At 38.5% G+C, this 16,123-nt stretch overlaps 2 protein-coding genes across 10 annotated transcripts in view; both read right to left on the bottom strand.

The window, feature by feature from the left end:
- LOC144229143 (serum amyloid A protein) overlaps positions 1–16,123 on the bottom strand; it is a 218,577-nt gene that overhangs the window by 54,006 nt on the left and 148,448 nt on the right. The gene's annotated exons all lie outside the window — the stretch shown is intronic.
- Positions 1–16,123, bottom strand: part of HPS5 (HPS5 biogenesis of lysosomal organelles complex 2 subunit 2) — a 39,366-nt gene that overhangs the window by 14,140 nt on the left and 9,103 nt on the right. For 7 of the 9 annotated variants that reach the window (XR_013334362.1, XR_013334361.1, XM_077761100.1 and 4 more), the window contains exons 3-13: positions 15,547–15,657; positions 15,313–15,377; positions 14,666–14,858; positions 12,665–12,798; positions 8,979–9,191; positions 8,621–8,692; positions 5,125–5,213; positions 2,715–2,893; positions 2,127–2,285; positions 1,338–1,533; positions 545–668 (exon numbers count right to left, since the gene is read on the bottom strand). Coding sequence is in view for 7 of the 9 variants with exons in the window: in XM_077761100.1 (XP_077617226.1) it covers positions 545–668; positions 1,338–1,533; positions 2,127–2,285; positions 2,715–2,893; positions 5,125–5,213; positions 8,621–8,692; positions 8,979–9,191; positions 12,665–12,798; positions 14,666–14,858; positions 15,313–15,377; positions 15,547–15,657 (1,535 nt within the window). In the remaining 2 variants the exon portion in view is untranslated. The remainder of the gene's footprint in view (positions 1–544; positions 669–1,337; positions 1,534–2,126; positions 2,286–2,714; positions 2,894–5,124; positions 5,214–8,620; positions 8,693–8,978; positions 9,192–12,664; positions 12,799–14,665; positions 14,859–15,312; positions 15,378–15,546; positions 15,658–16,123) is intronic. The other 2 variants (XM_077761104.1, XM_077761107.1) reach the window with 1 other exon arrangement.

Here is a 16,123-nt window from a genome sequence, read left to right as displayed (position 1 = left end):
AATTAAATCATTATACTGTATAATGTATAAGTGTGTGTGTGTGTATAACATAACACCATACATTAACCATACTAGAATTTAAATACTTTTCTTAAAAATCAGTATCTAGCAAGACTCCGGTAAGTGGTTAAGTAGCTGTACAAAGTCTTTGCTCTCAAACTGGAATGCCAATTCTAGGCCCATGGAGTAGTTAGAAAAACTTCCGAAGCGTCTCCAATTCTGAATGCAAATTGAGAAAGGATAAAAAAAATAACTAATGATATATGAAACTGTTCCTATCAGGGATGAGGAAAAAACAGATTTTTCAAACTTTTGCTCTGTCTGGGATGGAAGACACATTTGTAACAACCCAAATACCCAACTACTCAAAGATGGAAACTAAACTGCCCAAGACGGAAATAACGGGTTATATGAGAAATAACCCAGAGACTTTTGTTTTATCTCATTCAAGTTGTCTTTCCATCCTCAGCAGTACAGAAGTACCTAATGTGACAACTGAAGTGAAACCAGAAATGGGATTATGTGATAAGACTAATGAGTTTACCTTTCCTTGACAGCCTGAAGAGACACAAGAGGAGATGGAGAACGAAATGGTAATGGAATGCTGAAGGGGAGAAAAGTTTCATTCTTATCTGTCTCAGGCGTCACAGGAGCATGAGAAACACTGTCTGATGAATGGAATCAGGGGAAAAAGAAACAAAATTTAATCACATCGGAGTTTTTTTTTTTAATTAAAAAAAAAATTCTGAAATGAATAAACCAAGGAAATGAAGGATTCAATACCAAAATCACAACTGAGCCAGATACAAATGAGCAGAACACAGGTTTACAGGATGCACGGGATGGTCCACATATAAAACACTGAGGCAGGTACCTTATCTTCCTACTAACCCTGAAGCCCCATAAGTCAAAAAGGAAGTTTAGAGTCTTTATTAAGCTCTTCTCAACAGTTCAGTCACAGGAATACTCGACATCGAAAAGTGAAGGCAAATGGCCTCCAAAACTGTAGTAATTTTTCATTCCTGATGGAAAATAATTTGGTTAGTCAAGATAAAACTGTTCTGCTCCTTTGATTAATGACTTCCATTCTTAACTTCTTCAGGATTTTGATGCGTGATTAAAATTACGGACTGTATTGTTAACCTAAACAGGAGGGGGGGAACCACAACTAAACCTAAACCTATTCTTCTACGGCAAACAGATTAACATGTTTGAGTGGAAAGTCTACCAACATAATAAAAATCATTAATGTCATGTAGAAAACTCGCACAAGTTAATCCTGGCAGGGAGAAGTCACAGAATATAACTGCTTCATATCAGGAACCAACAGAACACACCATTATCACCTTCATTTCCATGTGAGCTCCAGCACTGATCTGGTTGGTCCTCTTCTTGATGTGAGGTGAATTCTTTGAGTCTCTCATCTTCTGAGAGGGTTTGGCTGTGAAGGGAACAAGAGTCTTCATCTGACTGACTGCTTCTCCTACTACTGATGATACGATAAATACCGGAGTCCAAGATGCTGAAACTTTCCTAAAAATAAAAACAACCCCATAAAAACAAAAGTAAAACTTTCCTTTATAACACAAAAAATGGTTTTTAAAGAGAAAAAACAACACGAGTAAGTGGCAAGTCAATAACAACAATTATGGCTTGATAGAACACACCGGTGAGCAAGGTTTAGGCTTCTGGCAGCTGGACCACCCTCCCATACCGATGACATCACACTAGCATCTTTCTCTAGCTTGCCTCCATGAATCCTAGCTGTGAGAAGGGGGATTCAAGAAGACAAACCTGACCTGGGCTGCACTATGACTTAAATTAGCATGAAGCATCTGGAATCACACATTAGGAGCAACTTAACTTGTGCGGAGGCTATCTGAGGTACTAAACAATAAAATAAACAACGACGAAACAAAATATGGCTTCATGACATACCTAACTGGAGGCTTCATAGGGCTGCCCAACAGCTGAAAGAAAGCCCCCTCTTGACAACTCTCCCCTCTCTCCAAATCTACCACATGGAAAGAAGATCAGCTTTGGGATCTTAAGAGACACAGGAGTACAACCTAAGGAAGAAAAGCCTTACTGTACAGATAAACCCTTTGAAAAGTAAAAATACCTACATGTGACGAAATAGAACTTCTTCTACTGCTGCAAGCTGAATCCAAAGGTTCAAATTTTAAGATCAATTCTTCCAGTTGAGAAATCAGATCACTATAGGTTGTGAGGTCCAACTGAGATTTCAAATGCTCCAATTTATCCACAGTCAAAGATTTTCTTCCCTAATGAAAGAAAGGGTAAGTAGAAACCAAACAGAATAGCTTACTATTTATAATGAAATCTAAATTCAGTGGCCAACATACTGAAAAAGGTCTAACAGAACATAAAACCTCAAAAGTGCTTTAAAAAGGTTTAACAAGGTAGTAAAATTATCTTAGGAATTAAGAATTAAGAGCTATTATACACACAATCATTCCCCCTTAAACCAAGGTCTGAAATTCAAGTAAATTTATGAGAAAATTCAATTTTTTTAAATGAGAAGCATTCCCTTTTTCTTACCCCCCCACCCACCCCTAGATTTATGTGCTAAGCTTTCGGTAAGGATTCATGGCTGCTTTATTTGCTTATAAAGATAAGCAACTTTATAATACGATCCTGCAGGCTAGGGTGATTTTAACAACCCAGATGACTATGTAAGCTCTCTGACTCACTCTGCTGGTAATGATAGAATTCTGGAAAAGACAGCAGGTGCAAGCAGCCAAGTTCCACAGGCCTCTCCTCAGCAGGCGCTCCACACAGCGCTCCACAGATAACAGAGAAAGATGTGAGACTCTCCCATTTAGGTGCAAACAGAACAGCTCATTCTTGCAGACGGCCACATCCTGAATATCTACAAAAACCACAGAGGTGAACACACAGAAGTTTAACCAAATATTCCTTTTCCATTTTGGGAAGGGCTGAAATTATTCTAAGAAATTCATTTTTTACAATCAGTTTGGCTTGATTGTATTTCATCTCAATTATACTTGCATTTCAATGAAGAAACCATATTTTAGACACTTCTAAAAAAATAAGAGACAGAGAAATGCATCTCTTTAAAATTCTACTGTTCTAAACAAAACAAATGAGCAAAGGAAAGACACAGAAACAAAGAAGCATACTCTTAACTACAGAAAACACACTAATGGGTACCAGAGGGGAGGACGGCAAGGGAAGGGTGAAATAGGTGACAGGGATTAAAGAGTGTACTTGTGATGAGCACTGGGGTGATGTATGGAATTGCTGCATCACTATACTGTACACCTGAGACTAATATTAAACTGTATGTTAATTATACTGGAATTTTTAAAACTAATAATAAAAATAAAACGCTATTTTCTATGAAAAGGAATTGGAACTTTAAGAGAACATTACTTTAAAAAATTTTTTTTGAATGTTTATTTTATTTCTGAGAGAGAGAGAGAGAAACAGTGTGAACAGGGGAGGGTCAGAGAGAGAGGGAGATACAGAATCTGAAACAGGCTCCAGGCTCTGAGCTAGTTGTCAGCACAGAGCCCGACGTGGGGCTTGAACCCATGAACCGTGAGATCATGACCTGAGCCAAAGTTGGACACTTACCCAACTGGGTCACCCAGGTGCCCCAAGAGAACATTACTTTTAAAGAGTAGAGGCCAGACTACAACATTTCTGAGAGTTACAATCTGGTGTCAATGAATGGATTTTTAACGCAGCATGTAAAGAACAATTCATGAAAAAAATACCTGTCTTGGCAGAACATCACGAAAGGACTTAAAAAACTAGTTCTTGATATTACTTATAGGTGGGATCTAAAAAAAAAAAGCCAAACGGGGCGCCTGGGTGGCTTAGTCGGTTAAGCNAGGAGAAGCAGAGTAGAATGGTGGTAGCCAGGGGCTGGATGCAGAAGGGAGGTTGGTCAAGGGGTACAAGTTGCAGTTAGAAGACAAATTCTAGAGATATAACACGCACATGGCATATAATCACAATAATGTATCATATACTGCAAATCTTCTAAGAGACTAAGATGTTAAGTGTTCTCATCACAAAAGATAATAGTCACACTGCAACATATAGCTGACCCTTGAACAACTTGCTTTTGAACTACACAGGTCCAATGATAGGTGAATTTTTCAATAAATATAGTACAGTAAATGTTCTTTCTTTCTTATGATTTTAACATTTTTTCTTCTCTAGCTCACTTTATTTTAAAAATACAGCAAATAATACATATAACATACAAAGTACATAAACTATGTTATCAGTAAGGCTATTAGTAAATAGCAGATGATATAGCAGATGAATAGCAGGCTATTAGTAAAGTCTGGGGGGAGTCAAAAGCTGTCTGCAGATTTTCACTGTGTAGGGGTCTGTGCCCTTCACTCCCAGGTTGTTCAAGGTTTAACTGTGTAACTGTATCAAATCAATACTTTGTAAGCCTTAAACTTACACAGTGTATATGTCATTAAAAAAAAAACTCATTTTCAAGGGACAAGCTTAGCAAACTTAATCCACAAGAAATCAATATTGATCAGATCAGATTGGTAAATAACGATTCCTCTTTTTTATATTTCTACAAAATAGAAGATTATCCAAAAAAATAAGATACACTCTCTGAGTAGCAATGCCAATACTTCTAGATTTCTTCCATTTCTGGTTTAAACTAAAAAAAAAAAATACAGAGATTGATTTTCTCTGCCTCAGCCACATAAAATGCTTTTCCTCTCATAAGGACTTCTTGCACCTCAAACCATTAAGACACAAAATGGAAGTTAAAGCAAGACTTCTAATAGGCATCAAAATTCAGGGTAAATAGAAGAAAAAGATAAACCCATTCAATCCTTAACGGGGATTACTAATATTAAAGAATAAATGAAAACTGTATTTAAAACTACCCATGAGAAACTAAATAACTGACCGCAAATTCACAAGCGGATGCTTGGATTATACTTTACAGTGAGAAACATCTATGATGTTAATCTTTATGAGAAATGTCACCTCATTCTATTTTTCTACTTTTCACACTGCAAATGAATTCTCCTACAGTAACTAAATTCTTCATAAGCATGAGATTAAAAATTACATAAGGAAGAAAAATACAATTACCTTTGACTTCACTCCAAAGAAGAACTTGTACATTCTGAGGAATGAAAATATAAATTCCTCTTTCTGTCCATGTCAGCACACAGTGTTCACTGCAAAAGAAAAGGGAAGAAGTTAAGAGAATTCTAGTTTGCTTGAATACAGAAGTTTATGATACAAGTCCCTGAATTCAGACCCTCAAATCAGCTATAAAAGTAAATTAAGACTGTACCAAAAAACCCACAACAGCGATCCAGTTAATCAAGTCCTGATATCCCTTTTATGTCTATAGCAAGAGCTCTCTAAAAAATATGACAGCAAATAGGGAAAAATTTAGATACATATACCGAAAATCTAGAAAAAGAAAAGGCTGGTATCTTACCTAATGTTTGTTAAAGCAGTCAAATATCTCATAACTGGCATGAAAAGGGCATATTTAAAACAGATGACATTCCTCACTGCAAATCACTGCCCTAGTGAGACACTTCTGGGGATGGATTATTTTGATGTTCGTAGCTGTGAGCAGGCAATAAAAGGTTGAAAACTCCTGGTCCACCATCTGCCAGAAGCTTTATCAAAGGCTCTACCTGTTATCTAACCTCACCAAGACAGAAGTGTTTTTCCCTTGTTTATCAAAAACAAACATACATCTGAAACTTAATATGCCAAAGGACAGTCTGCCTCCAAAACCTGGACTTTTCTCTCTAAACCTCACAGATTCTTTTTCCCTTCATTTATCCTCAGTGGCCCACCCACCAACTGTTATTATCTAGAACCCTGATTATTCCACATAACTGTCTTATTAAAGAGTCAGATTTCCTAAATGCCAAAACAAATAACACACCATTCCTTATCCTTTCTTCTTGATCCTCATGCAGGGGCCAAACCCTACTGACGGTTCCTTCCTGAATCTCACCTCCCTGGACCCCGGGACACTGCACTTTTTTGGTCCACCTCCTTCCCCAGGCCTCTGCTACTCTCCATCTCTCTCATTCCTTTCATGCTCCTTTGCTTTTGTATCTCATCTACCCTCTCAAGGCTGCTACTATTCCTCATATACCACTGGTAATCTCTACTTCTTCCCCTTGGTCAGGAGAGCCCAGCTTGTGATACTCTCACTCTGGCCATTTCCCAAGGATTGCAGAAGTGCTACATGCCTCTGGAATCCACCAAGAGCCCAGGGCAACCGCTCTTCCTCCTGCACCCATCCCATTTCTCGTCAACCCCGTTCACGTGACACTCACTCATGTACTGCACTGTTAGAACCCTTCTTCTTTATTATTGTTCAACTTTTTGTAGAAATACCACATCTCTCCAACAAATTATAATCTTAAAAACAGGAACCTTTTTTTCTTTATACCCCCAAGAGTACTAAAAATGGTACTATGTGGCTATGAAACTAGGAGTGATATTTAACAGGAACTGGATCCTCACACAAATATTAAGCATCTTGCCAATAGAAGACCAGATCACTGTCCCTATGGGAAAATAATCTTTGACACAAAGATGGAAGAAATGGTCAGAATGCTAATACAGAGGAAGAAAAACTGGAGGGCTACCTTCAGGAGCCAGAGGAGAAAAAAACAGGAGGCCAGAGGATCCCTGAGTAGAGCTAGAAGACCATGATTTTGACACTAAACGTGATACTCAGCTTGGAAAGATTCCTTAGGATATCTTAGAAGGGGGTTCAGGTAAAAGCTGATACTTTGTAATTTGTAATACTCTGTAATCCTTCATCCCCTTGTCCTTTCATTGATAACAAATGGCCTGGGACACAGCCTAAGAGCATTGCTTAAAAAGTCAAGGAAGGAAGGAAGGAACGAAAAGTGATACATTTACCCAAAAGAAAACAAAGCATATAAATTTGCTTCCCCTTGGGATTTGTGGGTATAACAGTAAAGGTTACCATAGGACACAGTGCATAGGTGAGGAAAAAAGTAAATAAACAGGAACAAAAAGTTCTCCTACTCATGATTAAAACAAAATCTTCATTGAACTCTTTAATTGAGCTATGACTTGACAGCTTCCTATGTGCCTAACACTGTGCGCACAGCAAAGGAGTTGACAATGTGGTGCTGGGATGGATAGTCAAAGTACAGTGAAACAGGGGTGGTGACAGAGGAATGAACAAGGGTGACAAGAGTATCTAAGCTAAGCCTGCTGGAACGGTCTGCATAGGCTTCAAGCTGGCATTAATTATTGCTTAAGCTGAAGAGTAGGCAGAGTCAGATCACCAAGGGCTTGGTTTGCTATGGCAGAAACTGTAACAGGAGCTTTAAATAGTTCAGCTCGAAAGAGTAACTCTACCAGGAGAACCAAGCAGACCGTAGTCTTGCCATTAGAAAATGTACCGTTGGGTAAAGGACTTCCTCGCATGTCACATCCCAGTCAGAAGTGTCTACCATGTGCCAGATGCTATGCCAAGCACTGAGAATAATAGAGTGAACAAAACAGAAACAAAGCCCTTATACAACTTACTAAGAGTACGACAAATATAAGTGCTGTATGAATATGTAATTAGAAATCATAATAAGTGCCATAAAGGAAGAGTTTTTAATATGCTTTACCTAATTTCTGGGGAGAATTATGAATTTATTAAAGTGATTTATGATTTATAATTTAATTTTAAATATGTCAGTGTAGGCAGTGTGACATATACATATATTAGTTAGGGGTAATTAGTTAACATTTCAGAAGGTTTTTAAAACATCACATTCTAAGAGTGCTTAGTTAGCCTTGGAAAGAACCCAATCAGGAGTCCCTTAACAGACCATCCTAAAACAATTTCTAAATAACATTCTCTAAATCTGCACTAGAGATCTTACGCGTTAGTCTAAGGGATACTGGAATATCCATTAATGAAATGACCTCAAGATACACAGACTGGCTGGAAATCAGACACTGGCACCCCCATGCTTGAAGAACAAGGTGTAAGAACTGGCAAACCCAGCCTTGAGTGACACTCTGTGTTGCCATTGAACAGAGGACTTTTGTACCTAATCTAACTGGAAAGCTAGCCGAACCCTGATGTTATAATACAGCTGAATGTGTAGATCTTTCATGCAAGATACTTGTCAGAGCACCTAAAAGACAGAAGCTGAAAGTTCACCAAGCTTACAAGAACAAGCTCTACAATTATTTTTGTGCCTACTTGCTAAGAAACATGTTTCTTTGTGGGTGACTCCAGTCTGAGACTTGCTTTCATTTTAACCTCCCACCAGGTAGGGGAGGTTATGAAAAGAAAGAGTACTGACAGTTCTTAGCTCTAATTGTCAGAGTTTCCCAACAATTATAGACTGTCCAATTGGTTTAGGTCAATATGAAACAAAAAAAAGAAGCATAGTTCAACAGTCTTTTTATTCCTCTTAGGATACTTCATGTAACACAGTCATCTCCTAATTTTACAAAAATATTTTAGTACAAAAACAACCTTTAAAAAACCACCTGTGAACAAGAAACAAAGAGATCAAGTGGTTTTTTTGTTTTGTTTTGTTTTTTTAAATCAAAAGGAGAAACTTACCTAAGATGCAAGAGTTTGGGGAAAGACAAAGACTGGGAAGATCCAACTGTATGATCATACTGAGGTTCTGATCTAGGAAATAAACAGTCTGTTAATGAATTAACCACAACATAAAAGTACGCTGTTCCCTACATAAGGAAATGGGTTGCCACATCTAACTCATCTACTTTTATTCAATCTATTTTAATTGTATCAAAGATAACTGGTTAAAGGCTTTTGGGTTTCTCTAATTCCTCAGGAAAAATTCAACTTCACTTTTAGAAGCCATAATAAAATCTTTAATGCATCTAGAGTATCCGAGATTTCAACCCGACTCCTGCATGCAAATAATCCCTCTATCAGCCATACAAGTCATTACCTTAGAGTAATCACGGGGAGAGGTGGTGACGAGAGGAGTTTCTTAAACTGATGTGTACTTATAACTTCCCCATCAAAGTTCACTTCCCACATCCTGGAGCCAGGGCGAGCACAATATATTAGGGGTTGCTGGCCCACAGAACATCTTCCAGGAAAGAAACAAGCTCCATATTCTCCATCTCTTTCCTTGCTTCCGATTTTCCAAAATTTTTCTCTAATCCCCCCAAAAGAAAAGAAAGCACATTTACTTATAAAAAGTCAAAAAACAATGGCACTACAAATCAGCATGGCCGTAATAACCGCACCCACAGTGTCCTCTCTGTATTCTTATTAGCAATATATTGGAAAGAACGGCAGCATGGAAAGGTCAAAACAGGGTTCTGGCTCTGATTTGCCATCAACTATTTCTGTAACAGGAAGCAAACCACCTCACATTAGTGCTCAATTTATTATCCACAGAATGAGGGGCTCAGAATTAATATGAAGGTCCCTTTCAAATCTACAAAATGAGTGCTAGCAAATCATTTCACACATCCTTAAGTCCTATTGTAAAGTGGTTTAAGATCTATCCCAAATCACCATGTAAAAGGTTCTTTGGACACTCCACGGAAGCTACTAAGCTACCTCTCCAACCCTGTCTTCCAGCCATTCTCCTGCCACAAATACCCAGGAAACTCTTTGCTCTTTCCTTGAAATGCCAAGCCCTTCTGAAACTCTGCAACTTTGAACATTTTGTTTCCTTAGGATTATGTGAGCTAAATACACAAAAGTGCTTAGTACACTGCCTGGGAACATGGAAGGTGATAATCTCTTCCTAAAAACTGCTTCACATAAGTATTCTTCATGACTTCACTCTACCATTTTTCCTCTGAGAGACTTCCTTGATGCCCATAAGCTGAATTACACACTTCCCATCACACTCACCACCTTAAATATGGCAACTGTGTCTCTCTGAACAATAGACTGTGACTTTCCTTAGGACTAAGGCCATTTCTTTCTCTTCTTTAGTTAAATTCCCAGTGTATAGCACAGCGTCTGGCCCATAGAAAGCACTAACTACATTACCATGCTCCATCCACTCTAACTCTTCTATTAGAGAATGATCTAATATGCCCTCTAGTGTGAATTTACTAGGTAACCTTAGATAATTCAATATCCCTGTACTTATCTGTTTCAGGAGTAAAAAGTAACATCAGCTTTAGTACTATGAAGAACTGTTGAGAACTCTACGTACAATGAGAACATGGATATGAAAGTGCTTTGAGATGTAGACAGAGCAATCTAAGAAGTTACAGATTTATTACTTGTATTCCTTACATTTGGGAAATAAAACATATCTCTTGTTTACTTTATACCTTTTATGGTGCTTAATACAATGCTAAGGGTCCAGAGGAGTGCAGTAAATGTTTGCTGAGTGAGTAACAGGCAACACATTCTTACTTGTATGCTCATTAACCTTGGTTTCTACATTTTCAAACAATATGTAACAGGCACAAGATGAAGTATTTCATGTGTTATCTTAATTCTTAAAACTACCACTACTATTCTGGATAGGGAAATGGACATTTAAGGAAGGTTTAAAAAGTGGCAGAACCAGAATTTGAAACCATATCGCCAGGTTCCATTAGTCAGTGCTCTCTCCACTATACCATAGTTCTTTGTTTCTATTTCTTCTATTCCTTCCCAGGATCCACCTTGCTCGTCAACAATATTGACAGAAAGCAGTGAGTGGCTGGCAGGGAAGCAAATTTATATCTATCACTTTCGTTAGTTACTAGGAGGTCCCACTTTAAAAACAAAAATGCTGTTTGTTGGGAGGGAATATAGGCTGAAACAAAATTAAACATAAATCAATTTTTTAAATTATTACACTATCCATGCCCCCCCTCCCAACTGAATTCTAGCTAACAGGAAGTGGGCATTTCTAGAACATGTTATTTTAGCAGCAGGATCTATGTTCTTCTCATAACCAATTCTAGCTATATCCCTATGACACAGGGAAATGAGGATCAGCAACTCTACTACATAGAGGGAAAAATAAACCTCTACTTACTTAGGACTTTGTTTTAAAAAGTCTATCATATATCTTTCTAAATGGGGTCACTTGGTAAACTTGACAACCCAAGATGAAGAATACCTATCAATTCGGTGACGCAAACAAATACCTTCCCAAAATCTCAAGTGTGGAGTTAAGGGCCCAGGGTCCAATGGCAAAGGATAGAAGAGGTAACTCTGAGGTTAAGAGCAAGGGCACAGAATCAAGACAGAAGGCTGTGGTCTTGCCTGCCTCTTCCCAGCTATGTGATGTCAGGCAAGCTCTATCTGGGCTTTCTGATCTCCGAGAATGAAAGGGTGGCACTAGGTGATCTCCAGTTCTCCAAATGTAAACTTTATCACTGACCTGTATAGTCTGAAACAAGTCAGAACCAAATACATCCTCCTTCCCATGAATTTCATGGGAACTGACCACTACCTCTTTGATATCCAGCTAGATTCTCTAATATCAGACACCTGCCACCTGCTCTAACTGGCCTCCTTCCTCCACATGCTTTTCCCATCCAAAAAAATGAATACACATACACCTTCTTCCCAACCTTCCTTCTTCCATCCCTGGCAGTAAGCAAACATTCTTTCAAACCTTTTGTAAGAAACAGTCTCCTGCTTTCTAGAATAGCAGCCTTCTGAGATACATGAAGTCCTGGAAATACATAAAGACTTTCCAAGCCTAGACAGTTCTAATGAAATCAAGTTTTAAACTCTGATATTCTTTATGCACACTTCCTTAAAATGATCTGAAAACTCACCTAATTAATGTGACATTTAAGGCTGTCACTCTTACTGCAGTGCCAATTTACCAACTCAGTCTTCCACAACTCCCCTACGTATCCCAGACTGGCAGGTTTTAAAATATGCCTAATTCTTTCTCACTTTTCCCCAAGAGGCTATTCCTTACTGTGAGAATGTCCCTTCCTTCTCATTTTACTCCAAATTTAGCCTACCAAAAATCATCATCAAAATTACTGAAGCTGGCTGGGGCTTCAATATACAAATCTCTCTTTCATATATGCTCAAAATTCTCCTTAATAAATCGTTTTAAAGAGTGGCTGGTCCTAAAGAACATGGTAGTGGGGAAAAAAGAACCACCAGTGAAAATGTCCCTGCAGTGAGGATGGCTGAAGAACTTCAGGACAGTGATACATAATACTCATTTCAAGATGTTTACTATTCTGTTCAGGTGTTTCCCAGCTACCTCTAATACACGTCTTTGCCATTCACTGAACCTTTGACTCTACCCTGGGGATTCCAATAAAATAGATATTCACAAAGTTCTTATTGATTCTTCACTCAATTTTACCCATTGGTAAAATTCTATTAAACACACAACAAATCTAAACAATAAATTCAATCAAGAGACTTCATGATTTCCCATAATTGAAACAGACCTTTGTTTGGCCTTCCCTCATGGCTCTCTGACCACACTTCATGGAGAGAACTGAACATCTGTCTTCGTCGCCCACTGTCTCAGTCTCCTCTATGTCTTTCCTACTCTCTAACATCAGCTTGCACACAGCTTGTCCCTCATTAACATCTCTATTACTAAACTCAACAATTTGAACTAAATGACTTCTAAGTCTCTGAGAGTCTTACAATTCTGCATAACCTATGGCCCATGGTTGGTCAACATACCTCTCAGTGTCACACAAGAAGGATCGAGTAAGTGAAGATATAAGTAGTCTTCCATCCAAATAATCTAACTGGACAACACTGGAGTCAACTGTTGTTATTGTCTGAACAGGAAACATCACAAAGGCAGCAGCTGCCTAAAAAAGACATGATAAGAAAATATTTATCTTTATGTATACATATGATCTCTTCTTTACCTTTTAAGTGAAAATAACTTTGGACAGCAAAATAAATTTTTTTTTTTTTTAAAAACAGGTTTCTTTTTCTTTTTTTTTTTTAATATTTTTTATTTATTTCAGAGAGAGAGAGAGAGAGAGAAACAGCGTGAACAGGGGAGGGTCAGAGAGAGAGGGAGACACAGAATCGGAAGCAGGCTCCAGGCTCTGAGTTAGCTGTCAGCACAGAGCCTGACGCGGGGCTCGAACCCACAAACCATGTGATCATGACCTGAGCCAAAGTCAGATGTTTAACCGACTGAGCCACCCAGGCGCCCCGCAAAATAAAAATTTTTAATGGGCCGAAATTTAACTTGCCTGTTCGGATATCAAACCTTCACTCATTTAAAAGTTTTGTGAAATAATTTGTTATATAACTGTAGAAAACAACTCTTTTTTTTTTTTTTTAATGTTTTTATTTATTTCTGAGAGAGAGACAGCATGAGCAGGGGAGGGTCTGAGAGAGAGGGAGATGCAGAATCTAAAACAGGCTCCAGGCTCTGAGCTAGCTGTCAGCACAAAGACCGATGCTGGGCTCAAACCCACGAACTGTGAGATCATGACCCGAGCCGAAGTCGGATGCTTAACCGACTGAGCCACTCAGGCACCCCAAAAACAACTCTTAAGACTCTGTTTCTGGTTATCTAGTCTTAGAAGCTGGAATGACAAAGATGAAGCAAATTTTGGGACATGTGAGAGAATTTTGTCACACATAAGACAGTACTTCTCCTTTTGGAAAAAAAGACAAACTAGGGCTATACTACCTGTAAGTTTCCAACTATATTTGAGATAAAAAAAATATATGTTAGGAATCAAGCGGTAACTTTGAAGTGTCAGCATGACCAAACCAGAAGAAGACTATTCTTATATGTTAATTAAAATAAAATAATTTAGCCACTGGTAGTTAGATTTCTTTCTTGCCAATATCCTACATGGAAATAACCCAAGTTCCCTACTATAACAGTCCTGAAGAGGGACTGTATGAAGTTGGTCTGCTCTGCCTTTTTTTCTTTTATGTTAGAGAGAGAGAGAAAGAGAGAGAGAGAGAGGGAGGGAGAGAACATGAATGAGGAAGGGGCAGAGAGAAATAAAGAGAATCACAACCAGGATCTGTGTTGTCAGAACAAGCCCAATGTGGGGCTCGATCTCATGAACCATAAGATCATGACCACTCAGGAGATCAAGTCAGATGCTTAACCGACTGAGCCACCCAGGCATCCCTGCTCTGCTCTGCCTTAGTGAGACTGGAACATTCTGTCAGGGTAACCTGATACTCAACCCTTCTACTGCAACAACTGTGGCAGGAAGCCTGGGACCCATGCAGCTGAGCACAATCCAAGAGGTGCCTTTAAGATTCACTTCACAGTAAGTAACATCCATTCTAAAAAATATATACCTAGACTCATGAGTTTCTTCTAAACAGAGACCAAGAGAATAGGAGTCTGGGCAACTAGTACCATTTCTATGTTTGTCATTTTATTCACACAACTAATAAAGAGGCATCTTATCTTTATTAATAGCCTAGTAGAAATGCTTTAAGTGAGCCATACAGGTGAGTTAGAGAGTTACTATACAATGTGCAAATTATTGACTTTAGCTCGCAGAAGCCACCCTGCAACAGTATCAAGCCAAACCAGATTACATACAAACAGTTCTCCTCAAAATTAATACTGTGGGCTCTAGATCAGTCCCCCAAGAAAGACTAAATAAAACCGTGTCCTCAACTCCAATTCTGTAAGACAATATCTTCTATCTCACCCACACACATAGGAATTGGAATGGTTCTCACCTTTACTTGTTTAGAAGTGTTGAGTTTGATGGCAGAAACTTTCCCCATATGATCACCTACAAAAACTCTAAGAATAGCTGTATCCCAACAGAGAGCTGTAACTTTTCGGCCTTTGTGTTCTGAAGACACATAAATTCGTTCTGGTTTCCCACGACGCTCCTGATTTAATTCCCAAATAACTACGAGACCTTGACTGCAAGAATTGAATCACAAAAGCAAGTTTTTGGTGAGGGTAAAAAAGGTAGTCTCTTTGTTTCCCAGTATCAATTATATTAAATACATATGCAAACTCCTGGTCTTCAAAAAGAAGTAGTAGAAAATCAAGGTACTAATTTCCTTTCCTTAGTCCACCAATCCAGTACAAGAGAACTTAAGATGTTCCAAATCATCTCTGTTACCTTTTGCTTTTAAGGCCACGGAAATGTTGTTGCATCACTGCTGACATTTTCCATAAACCATAGGGTGACCAACTGTCCGTCCTGGTTTGCTGGAAACTGCTGTCCTTAGGACTCAGAACTTTCAGTGCTCAAACTGGGACAGTCATAGGCAAACCAGGATGGATGGCCACCCTAACAGACACACAACTAGGGTTTGTCAATTTAAAATGTATTTACAAAAGATCAGATAATTTTAAAGCAGTTTCTCACCTGGTAGCTACAGCAATATAATCATCATCATGTAAACAACAGGCGACCTGAAAAATTGCACCTTCCTAGAACACAAAAGGAAAAATATTAGGCTTCTCAAAAATGGTAATTTTTTACTTTTACATCTCAAGATTTACATTCCTCTTGTACTCCAAATGATTATTGATAACAGAGGAATTGGAATTTCTGAAAAATACTCCAAATGGTAGATGGCAGGACTATGCTTAAGCTTACCCTGTGTGAAAGAAAAAGCCTGTGCTTCCAGCCTTCCTTCTGAATGAGATTGAGTCCTCCTCCCGAACTTCCCAAAGCCAACCATTTCCGAGACACAGCTATGCTCGTGCACTGAAAACATGTAAACAGACAAGGGTGAGATGATCGTAGTCACATAACCAAATAAACTAAATAAACTAAACTACTAGACATAAACACTAAGGATCTATGTAGCAGGTTCCTCCCCCACCTCCCTTCCTGCCCAGCTGGACACCATGTAATGGCACTCAGCTTCTCATTCTGGCACAAGACACAGACAGAACATTTTGGTTTTAAATTTTTAATTGAATCTCAAAATGACTGAATAGGCTCAATTATATAAATGAGTAATTTTCCCTTGGCAAAATCCAGTTATTAAGCCATTCATCTTTTGTGTAATTTGGCTGCATCATTCCAATGCTGACCACAAAGATGAAAGACCAAGTAAGTCCCCAGGGGAGAAAGCAACTGCTTTAACCGTTTACTCACTTGAATCATTTCTAGTCCACATAATTAGCACACAAATCACCTACAGCTTTTAGAATGGGGGATACTGGAG

The sequence above is a fragment of the Crocuta crocuta genome, unplaced genomic scaffold (assembly GCF_008692635.1).
Source record: "Crocuta crocuta isolate KB4526 unplaced genomic scaffold, BGI_CrCroc_1.0 scaffold233, whole genome shotgun sequence".
Classification (NCBI taxonomy): domain Eukaryota; kingdom Metazoa; phylum Chordata; class Mammalia; order Carnivora; family Hyaenidae; genus Crocuta; species Crocuta crocuta.
Note: the sequence above shows the minus strand (reverse complement) of the source record. Positions and strands in the feature narration are given on the sequence as shown.